The sequence below is a fragment of the Periophthalmus magnuspinnatus genome, chromosome 9, assembly GCF_009829125.3.
Source record: "Periophthalmus magnuspinnatus isolate fPerMag1 chromosome 9, fPerMag1.2.pri, whole genome shotgun sequence".
Lineage (NCBI taxonomy): Eukaryota > Metazoa > Chordata > Actinopteri > Gobiiformes > Gobiidae > Periophthalmus > Periophthalmus magnuspinnatus.
In genome coordinates, this window is record NC_047134.1 from 21,954,510 (window position 1) to 21,968,051 (window position 13,542).

The window sequence follows — 13,542 nt, forward strand, 5'->3', positions numbered from 1 at the left end:
CCCCTACTTCTCCACACACCTCACTACATTTACATGCACAGGGAAATCTGAGTGCACTAAACAACCAAATTCAATTTGTCTTTGCCCCAAAACCTGTGTAACCACTTGGGATGGAAAACTACAAGACATTCCCGGGTGTATAGCAATTTAGTATTAGCACAAAAATTTTACATGATCACTAATAAAAATGACATCATCTTACACACTGATGCTCCAGTACGTTCGTTTCATTTTCACCTTAAAGCTGCGATATTCTGCAACTTCTGATTTTATTAAGTAATTTTAGATGAATATTGCGATTTATAATGTTAAATTATAACATAATGATCCATGGGTGTCATAGATTATGATTATATAGCAGATACAATCGCAATATATCTTCTTTAACACAGTGCACCAAAACGTGTGCTTGGTGGAGGGACTATAGTTTGTCACCGCTGCTGATCACTGCTGATCTAAACACATAATTTCCTGGCTGTTTCTTACCTTGTGCAATTGAATGCCTCTCCTAATCTGCGCCTAATGTAAATTGGACAGTGTGATTACATGTAGCAGGTATCTGCATACGTATTGGCTTCACCAGATGTGTCATTTGCATCTTTGAGATTCAAACTTCAATAGTAGCCTCCAGGTTTACATGTGTTTAGATAATTCAGTTTAAATTGGACTAGGCCAGTTCTGACTAACCTACTGGACCTGTCTTTCACTGTAGGCATTGCTGGACTCTTCACCATCTTCTCCAGCTTTGTGTTCAGCACCGTGGTCATACACTTCCTGGACAAGGAGCTGACTGGCCTCAAGTAAGTACGCTGCCGTGGACTGTTATCAGTCATGTGAGTTTAGATTTTTAGATTTACTACATTATTTAATGTTTAGTCCTTCCAATTACATTAACTTCAAAATATTATGTTATGTCCCAACAGTTACACTTTAAGTTACTCTTACTTGAGTAGTACTTTTCCTAAATAGTTTTTTTTTTACTCTTGGACCACTACTTTGTACTTCTACTTGAGTAAAATTATTTTCACAGTGGGAATAGTAACCAAAATCTTTACTCAAGTAAGAGTACTGTTACTTCAATAAAAATATCACTCAAGTAGGAGTAAAATTATGCTTATAAAAAGGTACTCTGAAAAGTACAATTTCTCTAAAAGGTTACTCAAGTAACTGAGAAAATGTAACTGAGTACCACTCACCTCTGATCCTAATGCTGGGCACTTTAAGCAGAATTGTGTTTGTGTCCACAGTGAGGCTTTGCCCTTCTTCCTGCTCCTCATTGACCTCTCCAAAGCATGTGCCCTCGCCAAGTTTGCCCTGAGCTCCAGTTCACAGGTAGGTATAGTATTTGTGGTAACATCAGTCTGCCCCAGGACAGCTGTGGCTACAGTAGTAGCTTACCATCACCAAGTGTGGAAATGAATGAATAATGACTATAGTGTAGTGCTTTGAGAGGCTTTGAAAAAGCGCATTACAAGTGTAAGCCATTATTATTATTATTAACATCAGCCTCACCCCGCCAGGGCCAAATTAACCCCAGTATTTTACAGGAGGAGGTGAGGGACAATATAGCCCGCGGCATGGCTGTGCTGGGGCCCACATTCACTCTGGATGCCCTGGTTGAGTGCTTGGTCATAGGAGTTGGGACTATGTCAGGTATGGCTGCACCCCGTTCGTTCATTCAGTAATATTCTGAAGTTTGCAAAGACAAAGCAGTTGGACAAGAATGTTCTACTGCTACAGGTTTTCTACTCTTTAACTTCTTAAGTGGAACAATATTGAGTTATTGCAATCAGCTTATTTCACATATCTTTGCTGTGTAGTTTAGAGATCTCTACATGTTCTGAAACAAAGTGAATTCTTGCATTAGTTTAGCAGTTCATTTTAGAGCGTTCTTTTTATTATTTAAGGAACTGTAGCCTACACTCTTACAGTTTTAAAGAAGGTACTACAATCACTACTGAACCTGGCCAGTACCTTAATTATTCTCAGCATATGGACAGGCCATGTTCATTCACCCACTAAGCTGCAGAGGCTGCACTAGCACTGATAAAATGATTGGCTGCAGGTGATGGGGTTTACCTAGTTAAAACAACTGGATTTCAGCATTGACACTGGCAACCCAAATGAGAAGTTATATATGAGAAAGCTATATTTGATTTGAACATGTTTTAACTTGTATCTTAGGATACAGAAGTTTATGAAATTTGCATATAGTTAATGCTCAGTAAATTTCCTTATTTGGAAAAGCATCTAACAGGCTAATTGGAAATGTAGAATCTGAGGTTAAATTTATTGACTTAAAACAAATTATATTTTTCATAGTACTTTTCTAGCAGCATACTTTTACTCCTACTTGAAGTAACAGTACTCTTTCTTGAGTTAAAGTTTGACTGTGACTGTGAGTAAGTCTGCAAGTGACAAATGCTTGTCATATTATTTTGAAGCAACATTTCTCTTACTTGAGTGCAGTTCTTGGCTACTCTACCCACCTCTGTGTATAAGTACATGTAGTGCCCTGTGTTGATGATGCCTTGCTCTGGTTCTCAGGAGTGCGTCAGCTTGAGATCATGTGTGGCTTTGGGTGCATGTCGGTGCTGGCCAACTACTTTGTGTTCATGACCTTCTTCCCAGCCTGCGTGTCCCTGGTGTTGGAGGTATGGGCCCTGTTTAAGAGCTCTTACTTTAGTCATGATAAAGACATTTGGATTAGTGTTTTTTTATCTGATTAAATATAAAAAATAATAATAATTAGGGATGGGTAATATAGTAAAAAATGAATCCCTGTTTTTTTCCTCATATTGATCAATCTTAATTTTTGAATTTTATATTATCTTTTCAAAAACCAAATATAAATCCATCCATCCATTTTCTTCCACTTATCCGGGGCCAGGTCGCGGTGGCAGCAGTCTAAGCAGGGACTCCCAGACTTCCCTCACCCCAGACAAAATATAAATGTCTTTCAGTATTGATTTCATAAAAATTAACAAGACTTTGATCTGTCCCATTTAACTAAAAAACAGTCCAATGTCTTCCTCCAAAATCTAGTGTTTGCTTCAGACCACATGATTTTACTGAAAACTGGCTGTGAACCCCTCAATTAAAAAACCCTCAGCAGATCATTGACGATATATCAACCCCAGTATTGGTATCGGCCACTATTGGTATCAGCTGATATCGATTTGTCTACAGGATCACCATATATATATATATATATATATATATATATATATATATATATATATATATATATATATATATATATATATATATATATATATATATATATATATATATATATATATATATATGTGTGTATGTTTATATATATGTATGTAGTATATAGTTACATTTATATACTTTCCAAATACATTTTCTTGCTGCGCAGCTGTCACGGGAGAGTCAAGAAGGCCACCCCATCTGGCAGCTCCACCACTTCTCCAAAGCTCTAGAGGAGGAGGACAACAAGCCTAACCCCGTGACTCAGAGGGTCAAGATGATCATGGTAATGTACCCCTAGTCTCCCTAGTGTCTAGCTTTTATTGAAAAATCATGGCCTTCTTTCCCCAAGGTCGCCATCGCTGGCATATGTATCGCATTAGCATATGTTTGATTGACAGCTATCATGCTTCATTTCTCAGCCTCCATCCCATGCTGAACCAAGTACCAGTGCCAATCCTCTTTGGTTATTATGATACACACAAGAGGCACTTCCATACACAGTCTACGTGTCTGAAGCGCTCCTCTGGTGTGTCTGATAGGGTTGTACTGAAAATCAGATACTAGTCAATACTAAAATTAGTATTAAAACTAGATATTCATTTGAGCACTCTAGTTGCTTAAATGAATATCTAGTTCACAGGGCAGAAATGAACCTTTCCTGAATAGCTTTAAAATTATCTTGAGCTGTACCTAGTGTGAGATATATAGAGACTATTATATGCCCATGAACCAATATGGCATCTACCTTGACAGCTCAGGGATTACACAGATATAAGACCACATGGTAATATGAAAGACAGTACTACAATTAACTGTTGAAAATCACATTATTTTGTCTAAATAAATAGTATAATACGAAAATAAATGAAACCTGAAACCTGGTATTGAGTATACGTTTGATATGTTTCTATATAGAAACTGAGTTTAAAATTGTAGTAATGTGACAAAACTACTGTCTGATAGAGCTTGGTGTTGTTTGCAGTCTCTAGGCCTGGTCATGGTGCACGCCCACAGCCGCTGGATTGCTGAGCCTCAGTCGGTGAACAACACGGCCGGACTGCCCCGCGTGGCCATGGAGCTGAGCCACTTATCCCCCCGCAGGATTGACCCCGAGATGCCCCTCTGGCATTTTTACCTTACAAGGTACGTCCAGCAGAGTGAAGCATCAAGGGAGATATATTACATTAAGTTGATTCAAGAGGGAAATTACTTGAATACAATAGCTCAAGAAGTATCTAAAAATCTAACAAACAAACAAACATACAAAACAAATTTTAAAAATGTTGTTGTTCAAATAATATCATGGCAGTCCATCTGAAATGTGATAAAATGAGTGTGTGCCAAGTATTCACAAAACATGAATGGACCGAACATTTTCCAGAAATAATGTCGACACTTAGTGCAGTGCTAAGCTTGAAGGCTAGCATGCACAGCTGCTGAAGATTCCCCTGGTGTGTGTTGCAGGATGGTGACCATGGATATCGAGCAGGTCATCTGCCTGGCCCTGGCTCTGCTTCTAGCCATTAAGTACATCTTCTTTGAGAAGGTGGAGACTGAGTCCACTCTGTCCATCAAGAGCCCCCTGTCTACAAGCACAACAGCACGCAGGGCAACTACAGACAGCTGTTGCAGGAAGGTCCCGCCCATCACTGGCCTGGTTACTACGGCTCCAGCCTCAACCCAGGAAAGTGTCACAAAGGGTAAGGATATCATTTACTTTAGAAAGGCATTTTCCACTTTAAATAATTACTATATACATGGGTCAAATGTCCACATTTGTTAAGCTGCAGCCTTATCATGGTGTCGGAGGCAGAGGTCGGTAGTACTAGCTTACATTTAATAAATGTCTGTGTAGACCCTCAGTCGTCCAGGTCTGATCCATAGCAAATGACGGAAGTTAAATCTGTCAACTGGACAAATCGTTCTAGGGTTGAAGACGTTTCACTGCTCATCCAAGCCGCTTCTTCAGTTCTGGTCAGAATGCTGGTCTCCACTGCCTTATATCTATCTGAGGGAAGGGGTTAATCACACTGAAACTGTAAAAGTTGCGGTCACACTTCCCAATTTGAGTGAGAGCTACAAAAGCTCTATGTTGACAATAGGAAATGATTTGGACATTTGTGTTTCTTACTCTTCTACTTCAGATATGATTTAGAGTTTTGGTCTATCATTCATTCATTTTGTGCATCATTCATTGTTTTGCACACTCTTACTTGAGTAATAATTTGGACTACAACTTTGTACTCCTAATTGAGTAATATATTTGCAAGTTGCAGTGACATCACACTGGGGGTGAGCTACATGTATCTCTAGGGTGGAATGTTCAGCAGTTACCATGGTAACCAAACACTGACACTTAAATTTTAAGATTGTCTGAAAATTTAAGACAAAAAAATACAAAATGGATTTAAACATCAGATTTTCAGGAGTTTGTGATTAAAACAAGTGTTCATGGTCCTGTTTAGGTGTTTTTCAAAAAAGTGAGTGACTAACTGAAAAACTGTCAGCTAATGCTGGCTGCCTAGAACTGTAATTTTATGTGAGAGAAATTTAACAGCACAAATCAGCTCCCATATTGTAGTTCCAACTAAGACAGTTCTTTCTGGTCAGATTGTGTTAAACCTAAGTCTATGACAGAGCCTCAGACAGAACAATGTCTACACTTAACTTTACACCCCCAGGGAATGTTGACGGCATCAGCTGCAAAGTATCAATAGGATGGTGTATATGATGGTGTATGCTTTTAAATGCTGCTCAGGTTAGAAACACATTTTAATCTTACCTACCGCTGTGTATTTTTCCTGTTCTGTGGATGCACAAATATGTACTGTTTCAATGTTTTTATATGTGTTTTTCTTTTTTGTATTCTCTCTGCTGTAAAACTAATTGCCCCATGGGGGACACAAATAAAGTGAAGTTGAAGTATATGGGTGCATGCTGTATGACTGACTTCTTCTTATCTTATAGATGAAGTGATCCGCCCTCTTCCCACTGTGCCAGCCCCCTGTCCTCCCTCTGTGCCTGAGCCCACCCCTCCCTCTGTGCCCATCTTCATCATGGGTGAGGAAGAGGAGGAGGAGGGGGTGAAGGTGGTGTCGCGCCCCTCTGCAGAGCCCCGCAGCACGGCCGAGTGTCTGTCCATCCTCCATGACCCTCAGGTGAGTGTTATGTAATGAGCATGGCCTACTTCAGTCTAAGCAGAGCACACCCTGAGGCTCCCAAAGCAGCTTAGGGACTGCACTCTCCACTGAAGCTCAACCAATTACACTGTGACGCCAATCATGCACATGGACTCATAGACACTGTGGTAATGCACTTAAACACCTCTTCTACTGCAAACACCAGTCACAGAACCTGTTGTAGCTTGTCTGTGGAGATCACCGGGAACATGGGAGTCTTCTAGCATGTACTGAGCAGACCATTCTGAGCAGAGAGAATTCTGAGCAGGAGAGTAATGCTACAGACCTGTAGGACGGGCCCTGCCACATGCTACATGCTTACACATATGCTCTGTCTAGACTCAGTGGAAGGGTGCAAAGCATTAGTAGAGGAGACTCCTGCACTCTCAAGGTGCTGTTGACTGTGTATAGCTGACTGCACTGTTCCTTAGTCTTTTCATCATATGAATGCTCTGTTTCAGTTCTTGTAGCAGAGCATAATGTTGTAGGCAGTGTACACACATTACACAGCAGTGCCAGCTCCGCAGCCTGATAGGGCTTAGGTGATTGGCTTAGTGAGCTGAGACCTTTGGCCTCCGTGTTGCAGCTTGGACCGGGCTTTCTCAGTGATGCAGAGGTGATGCTCCTGGTCAGCTCCAAACACATCCCGGCCTACAAGCTGGAGATGGCCCTAGAGCGGCCTGAGAGAGGTGTATCCATCCGCCGACAGATGATCTCCTCCAAACTGGCCTGTCCCAGTGCCCTGTCTTCCCTGCCCTATGCCCACTACGACTACTCCAAGGTACTGTACATAATACACACCCTACTTGTACACTACATCCTCCCCCATCGTCCTACACCCACTATGCCTACTCCAAGGTACTACATATAGTACACACTGTACACATATACACTATGCCTTGTTCTACCACTGCTCCAAGGTACATGTACACACCCAGGATATACTACCCTCTGTGCATATAGTACACACTGTACACTGTATATAGTAGATACTGCATACACACTGTGTGTTAACCAGTCTCTCTGCAGGTGATGGGCACCTGTTGTGAGAATGTGATTGGCTACATGCCTGTGCCGGTGGGCGTTGCCGGGCCTCTGCACTTGGACGGGAAGCAGTTCCAGGTCCCTCTGGCTACCACTGAGGGCTGCCTGGTGGCCAGCACCAACCGAGGCTGCCGGGCCATTGCAGTGAGTGTGCTTCACAAGAGCTTTAAAGACGACATACCGTATTGTGCCTAGTCTGCTACATAGTTCTATCTGACACACAGGGGAGCAATATTAGATCGGGAAGCAATATTAGATCATTTGGACATTTAAAATTGCAATATTGAAAAAAAAACAATTGAATAAACTTCAGAGTCCCTTTACAGTATTAAACCATAAGCGTCATCACAACAAAGCACCCTCTGCCGGACCATGCTGACAGCCCCGAATAAGGATAGCTGTAGATCTATATATTTTTATGCAAAAATGGCTACACAACGCTTCATACAGAATCCTTGGAGATAGAGTTAGTACAGAGCAGTGGGTGTGTTTGAGGGGTAAGGGAAAACATGAATTTAGTCATGACGTCTGCAAGTGAATAAAGATACACATGCATGAGTCACTTTAAATGCAACTTCGAGTGGGTAAATGAGAAGGGAAACAATTATAATATAGTTAAAATCTCTCAAGAGTCTGCATATGTCTCCTTTAAATAAAAATAAAAAAGAAACATGAGAATGTCTAGTCAGAATTCTTGTAACAAGTGTGTGGTGTGTTGTGGCCCCTGTAGTTGTCTGGTGGGGCTCGCAGCTGTATCTTGGGGGACAGTATGACCCGGGGGCCACTGGTCAGGCTACCTTCGGCCTGTCAAGCTGCAGAGGTCAAAGCGTGGCTGGAGTCAACCGACGGCTTTCAGGTGGTCAAGGAGGCATTTGACAGCAGCAGCAGGTAAGAGTTTTAACGTCCCTGCTCACCTGTTCACCCTCTCACCTGTCCACCCACTCACCTGAGCACCCACACACCTGTCCCCCTGCTCACCTGTCCCCCTGCTCACCTGCCCACCCTCTCACCTGTCCTTATCCGCAGATTTGCTCGGCTACAAAAGCTGCTGGTGGCCTTAGCTGGGAGGAATCTCTACATCCGCTTCCATTCACAGACTGGAGACGCCATGGGCATGAACATGATCTCAAAGGTTACAAACATGTCCCCTGTATAACCTCCATATGATCCTTGTAGGACTCTGTTTGACCCCTGTGTGACCCCTTTGTGACCCAGGGCACGGAGCAGGCTCTGAGCCAGCTGCAGCAGCACTTTCCTGACCTGCAGGTGGTGGCACTTAGTGGAAACTTCTGCACCGATAAGAAACCGGCCGCGGTTAACTGGATCGAGGGGCGGGGCAAGTCTGCTGTGTGTGAGGCCACCATCCCAGCACGTGTGGTGCGAGAGGTCAGAGGTCCCCCATACATACTATAACATGCACTGTACACAGTTAACTATTCAGATGATGTTCTTTCTAACCATCAGAAATGTGCTAAGGCACAAAGTGCAGAATATCACCTCACTCCCTATTTTGCTATAGACAATATCTCTGTATTTTAAGTTTAACTCTTTCCAAAACACCAATTTCAATACTGTTTGTGGACAGATTATAGTCTCTGTTTGATTAGCTACATACCTCTATACTTGTATACCTGTATACTAGTGATACGCATGTCAGATTTTTTTAAGCAAGGAGCCTACCTGACACAGCATGCTTGAGGAGCTGTCTTTGCACCTGTAAGCCTGTTATGATCTGTGACATGCCTCGTTCACGCTGGAGCATCATTAGTGTAGTTCCAATGTGTAGATACAAAACTGTATTGATAACGTCTCTCCTAAGTGTGTGGTGCACAGACCACTATACACTTTTGTCTCTCTCTGTTTTCATTTGGCGTCAGTTGCATAAAGAATGAAGTTGTCGTCTTTGTGCAGGTATGACATGTAAATACAAAAGAGTGTTGACTGCGGGACCCACGAGTTATAGGTCAACCCACGCATCACTACTGTATACCTGTATACTTGCATAGGGCAGGGTATTGCATAGACTCACTACCTGTGTTCCTCAGGTCTTGAAGACCAGCACTCAGGCTCTGGTGGAGGTCAACATCAACAAGAACCTGGTGGGCTCAGCCATGGCCGGCAGCATTGGGGGCTTCAACGCACATGCAGCCAACCTTGTCACAGCTATCTACATTGCCTGTGGACAGGTCAGACACCATTCACCTACAATGCATGTGTACACGTGTGCAAACATGTGTATGTGTGTACATGTTTGTGCATGTGTGTACAGATGTGTACATGTGTGTAGATGTTTGTACATGTTTGTACATGTTTGACTGCTTCCACAGGATCCTGCTCAGTCTGTGGGCAGCAGCAACTGCATCACTCTGATGGAGGCCTCGGGGCCCTCAGGGGACGACCTGTACATCAGCTGCACCATGCCCTCCATAGAACTGGGAACTGTGGGTGGAGGCACCAATCTGCCACCCCAGCAGGCCTGTCTGCAGGTACTCTCACAACACACACACACTCTCTTCATCCAATTATGAGAGCACAAATCCACACTTTAGCCCTCCAGCCTGACTTAGTAATAGTGCACAGTAAAACGTGTGCAAAGATAGCCTCATCCTGACACCTTTGGAAATGCTAAAATTAGAAATGAGAAGTGATAAAATTTGTATTTTTTATAACTGGAAGTGTGTGTGGGCGTGTGTGTGTGTGCGGGGGTGTGTGTGTGCAGATGCTGGGTGTGCAGGGCCCCTGCTCAGACTGTCCCGGGGAGAATGCTCGACAACTGGCCCGCCTAGTGTGTGCCACGGTGCTGGCAGGAGAGCTGTCTCTGATGTCTGCTTTGGCAGCAGGGCATCTGGTCAAAAGTCACATGACACACAACAGGTCAGTGTGTACCCCATTTCACCCACAGCCCTGTGCTGGAGGAGACAGAAGAACTGATTCCATTTCAGAATACAACATTATGCATAACCCACAATCTAACACCCAGAGTCATATCCTCTTTCATTTAAACAGATGTTACCCTCTAGATTAAATTTGGTGATCACTAAATGACTGTACATTCTGTTTAAAATTTTCATGTGTGATTCACAAAAAATACTTGCTTTAATGTGTGGTGCTGGCAAACTATTCAATTCAGTTCAGTTTATTTTTCTAAAGCCCAAAATCACAGCAGCAGTTGCCTCTTAGGGCTGAACACGATAACTGATTTAACCAACAGAAAGTTCGAAAATCAACAATGAAACAGAAACAGACAAGTTAATTAATCAACAAACAAGCAAATGGATAACTGTCGCATAACATCTCCTATCCTTAGACCTTCCTTCTCAGCAAGGAAAAAAAAACATGGAAAAAGTGAAACCTCGAGGAGAACCACAGTGAAGGAGAAATCCACTCCCATGGACGGGCAGGCTGCAGATGTGTCCAGGACTAATGTGCAATTTGCAGATAGAGTTCAAGATTGTAAGGCCAGAGCTCACCCAACTAAGGGACAGAGGGAGGCTTATCCATGGTAGGGGTCATCCTAGCCAGGCATTGGGTCATCTAGCCAGGTGAGGGAAAGGAGGATCCGGGTACATGGAACAGGATCAGGGCACAGAAGGAGCATCTAGGGTCTAGCCATCACCAGGCGGTCAGCGGCCAGGCATCTGGAGCAGCTGCACTCCCCAGAGGTGTGGGACAAGGAACAACATGTGACTAGCAATGAACGAACTCCAGGTGAACTGAATAGTGAATGCTGTTGACAGGGAAAGTAGGAGGAAACTGAGGATAGTGCTCAAGTTATCATACTCGCTCCACCATAGCTGCTCCTAAAGCAGCTTAACTAAAAATGCAGGTTTTAGTCCTGCTTCTAACTGACCTGGACATAAGCCAATTCAAAGAGGAACTTTTTAAGACAGGTCTTAAATGTAGAGACTGGGGGGACTTTTTAACATGGGCAGGGAGCTGATTCAGGTCAGCAATACAGGAGCTTGGTAAATGAAAGCCATAAAGAGGCCATGCTCTTTATGGCTTTACATGTCAGGATTGGAGCTTTAAATTGAATCCTAAACTCGACAGGAAGCCAGTGAAGGGACTCAAGCACTGTTAGTTCCTGTTAAGAGCCTGGCTGCTGTGTTTTGAACTAGTTGAAAGCTTTTTATAGAGTTTTAGGCCTGCAGCTATTAGGGAATTACAATAATCTATACTTGATGTAACAAATGCATGGATACATTTTTCAGCATTACTTTTAGACAAGATTTTTCTGATTTTGGCAATATTACACAGGTGGAAAAAGGCTGTTTTACAGGCTTGGTTTATATGTGGGGTGAATGAAGCTCTTAGTCTTCACAGAGGCACTAAGTCTGTCTACTTGATCAGTCTGATCTGGTTTCATTGATAAGTACAGCTGTGTGTCATCAGCATAGCAGTGGAAGTTGATACATGTTTTCAGATGATATTACCTAACGGCAACATATGTGTCAACAGGATTGGACCAAGTACAGAACCCTGTGGTACACTGTAGGCTACTTTAGAACAAAGCGAGGAGCTCTGATTTACATTAACAAACTGGCACCTATCAGATAAGTAGGATTGAAACCAGCTGAGGGTTAACCTCTGAAGTAGACTGTTGTGGTCGATGGTGTCAAACGCTGCACTGAGGTCCAACAGAACTAGAACTGTGACCAGGCCATTGTCAGCAATTAATAATAAGTCATTTGTGACTTTAAGTAGTAGATCTTTAGGATAGGAATTCTTTGAGGAGTCTGGTTGGAATATGGTCTGATTTACAAGTTGATGTTTTTGAGGACATAAAGGCTGAAGTTATCTCTGCTTGGTGGTAAACTTGTCTAGTATCACTGTTGGATTTATGTGGGACACTAGTTTTACAGCCTGGGTTTGCTCAGTACTTACTGAGTAACTTTATTTAATCTATCTCAAATGGTTGTGATTTAATTTTAATGTCTCGTTTGAACCTTCCGCAGCACCTTCTTATAAGTCAATAGACAGATTTTCTTCGCCCTTAGAGATTGCTCAGTGTGGGAGTGGAGCCATGGCCTCTCTAATTTTCTGACCTTTTGTTTAAGTGAGTTCAGTTATTCATTGTACCATGGGGCACAGAGACTGGGCCAAACAGCCTTCTATTTTTAGGGGAGTTACAATATCAAGAGCGGTTTTCAGGTAGTGCATAGAGCTGTCAACAAACTGATCACTTATAGTTGGCCTAAAGCTGTCTTCAGCAGGGTCACAGGACATGTCCCTAAATATTGGATCTGTTATTATTTGTTTGAACTTTAAAATACATTTTTCACATATTGTTCTTTTCATTATATTTTTATTCTGTAGGGCAGGATAATCTTTAAGAATAAACTGAAAGATGTCTGTCTATGGATCAGACCTGGTCAGACAGGTCTGATCCAGGTGTCTGTGCTGATCTGTCTGTGACTATGCTGACCTGTCTGTGCAGATCTAAGGTGGACCTCCAGAGCCCTGGCACCTGCACTCAGAACAGCTCCTGAGAGGTGACATGATAGGCCTGTCCCCATGTCCAACGAACAGAGGGGACATGCCCACTGAGGGGACAGGATGAGACAGTTGGATGGTACACAAGCATTTGTCCTGTGTCACATGTGCGCTGACAACATCCTGTCTGGAATGTGTACAGCTGAACGCAGCCAGAGGACCACCACTCAAGCCCCTTCCTCACCTCGGGACGTCCAGCTGCAAGGCAAACAATAAAAGTGATTTTGAACTATGTTGTGAACAAAACAGTTTTAATTTCCTCTAGGGCTTAATAACACAAATAATAAGAGGTACACAGAAATCAGGGAGGCACGTTTTTGTACAAGATTTTTTCATTTTGTTGCTGTGATAAAGTCTTTAATCCAAAGTCAACAGTCAGTGCACATATGCTGCGTGTCATATATGTGCTAAGGTCCAAACTACAGGGTGAGATGGTTTACAATAAGCCCTTAGAGAATTGGCCTACTGCAGTGGACATGATGCTACAGACATAATTAATAATAATTTCTCAGCAGGGATCTGTACTTCCTGGTCCTGAGACACTTGGGACACTTCTTCAACCCTGTCTCAAACAGAACAAACTTCACTCATGTGTGTGCTGTAATAA

General features: G+C 42.7%; 1 protein-coding gene across 1 annotated transcript in view; it reads left to right on the forward strand.

Annotated features, from left to right (window-relative positions):
- Positions 1-13,331, forward strand: part of LOC117376383 (3-hydroxy-3-methylglutaryl-coenzyme A reductase-like) — a 14,978-nt gene extending 1,647 nt beyond the window's left edge. Inside the window, exons 4-20 of the mRNA XM_055224460.1 lie at positions 713-800; positions 1,248-1,332; positions 1,548-1,653; positions 2,548-2,654; positions 3,386-3,502; positions 4,202-4,362; positions 4,684-4,919; positions 6,187-6,377; positions 6,985-7,179; positions 7,428-7,586; positions 8,173-8,330; positions 8,469-8,574; positions 8,658-8,828; positions 9,488-9,628; positions 9,770-9,928; positions 10,162-10,316; positions 12,880-13,331. Of these exons, the coding sequence (XP_055080435.1) occupies positions 713-800; positions 1,248-1,332; positions 1,548-1,653; positions 2,548-2,654; positions 3,386-3,502; positions 4,202-4,362; positions 4,684-4,919; positions 6,187-6,377; positions 6,985-7,179; positions 7,428-7,586; positions 8,173-8,330; positions 8,469-8,574; positions 8,658-8,828; positions 9,488-9,628; positions 9,770-9,928; positions 10,162-10,316; positions 12,880-12,931 (2,387 nt within the window). The 3' untranslated portion in view covers positions 12,932-13,331. The remainder of the gene's footprint in view (positions 1-712; positions 801-1,247; positions 1,333-1,547; positions 1,654-2,547; positions 2,655-3,385; positions 3,503-4,201; positions 4,363-4,683; positions 4,920-6,186; positions 6,378-6,984; positions 7,180-7,427; positions 7,587-8,172; positions 8,331-8,468; positions 8,575-8,657; positions 8,829-9,487; positions 9,629-9,769; positions 9,929-10,161; positions 10,317-12,879) is intronic.
- Positions 13,332-13,542: the final 211 nt, after the last annotated feature.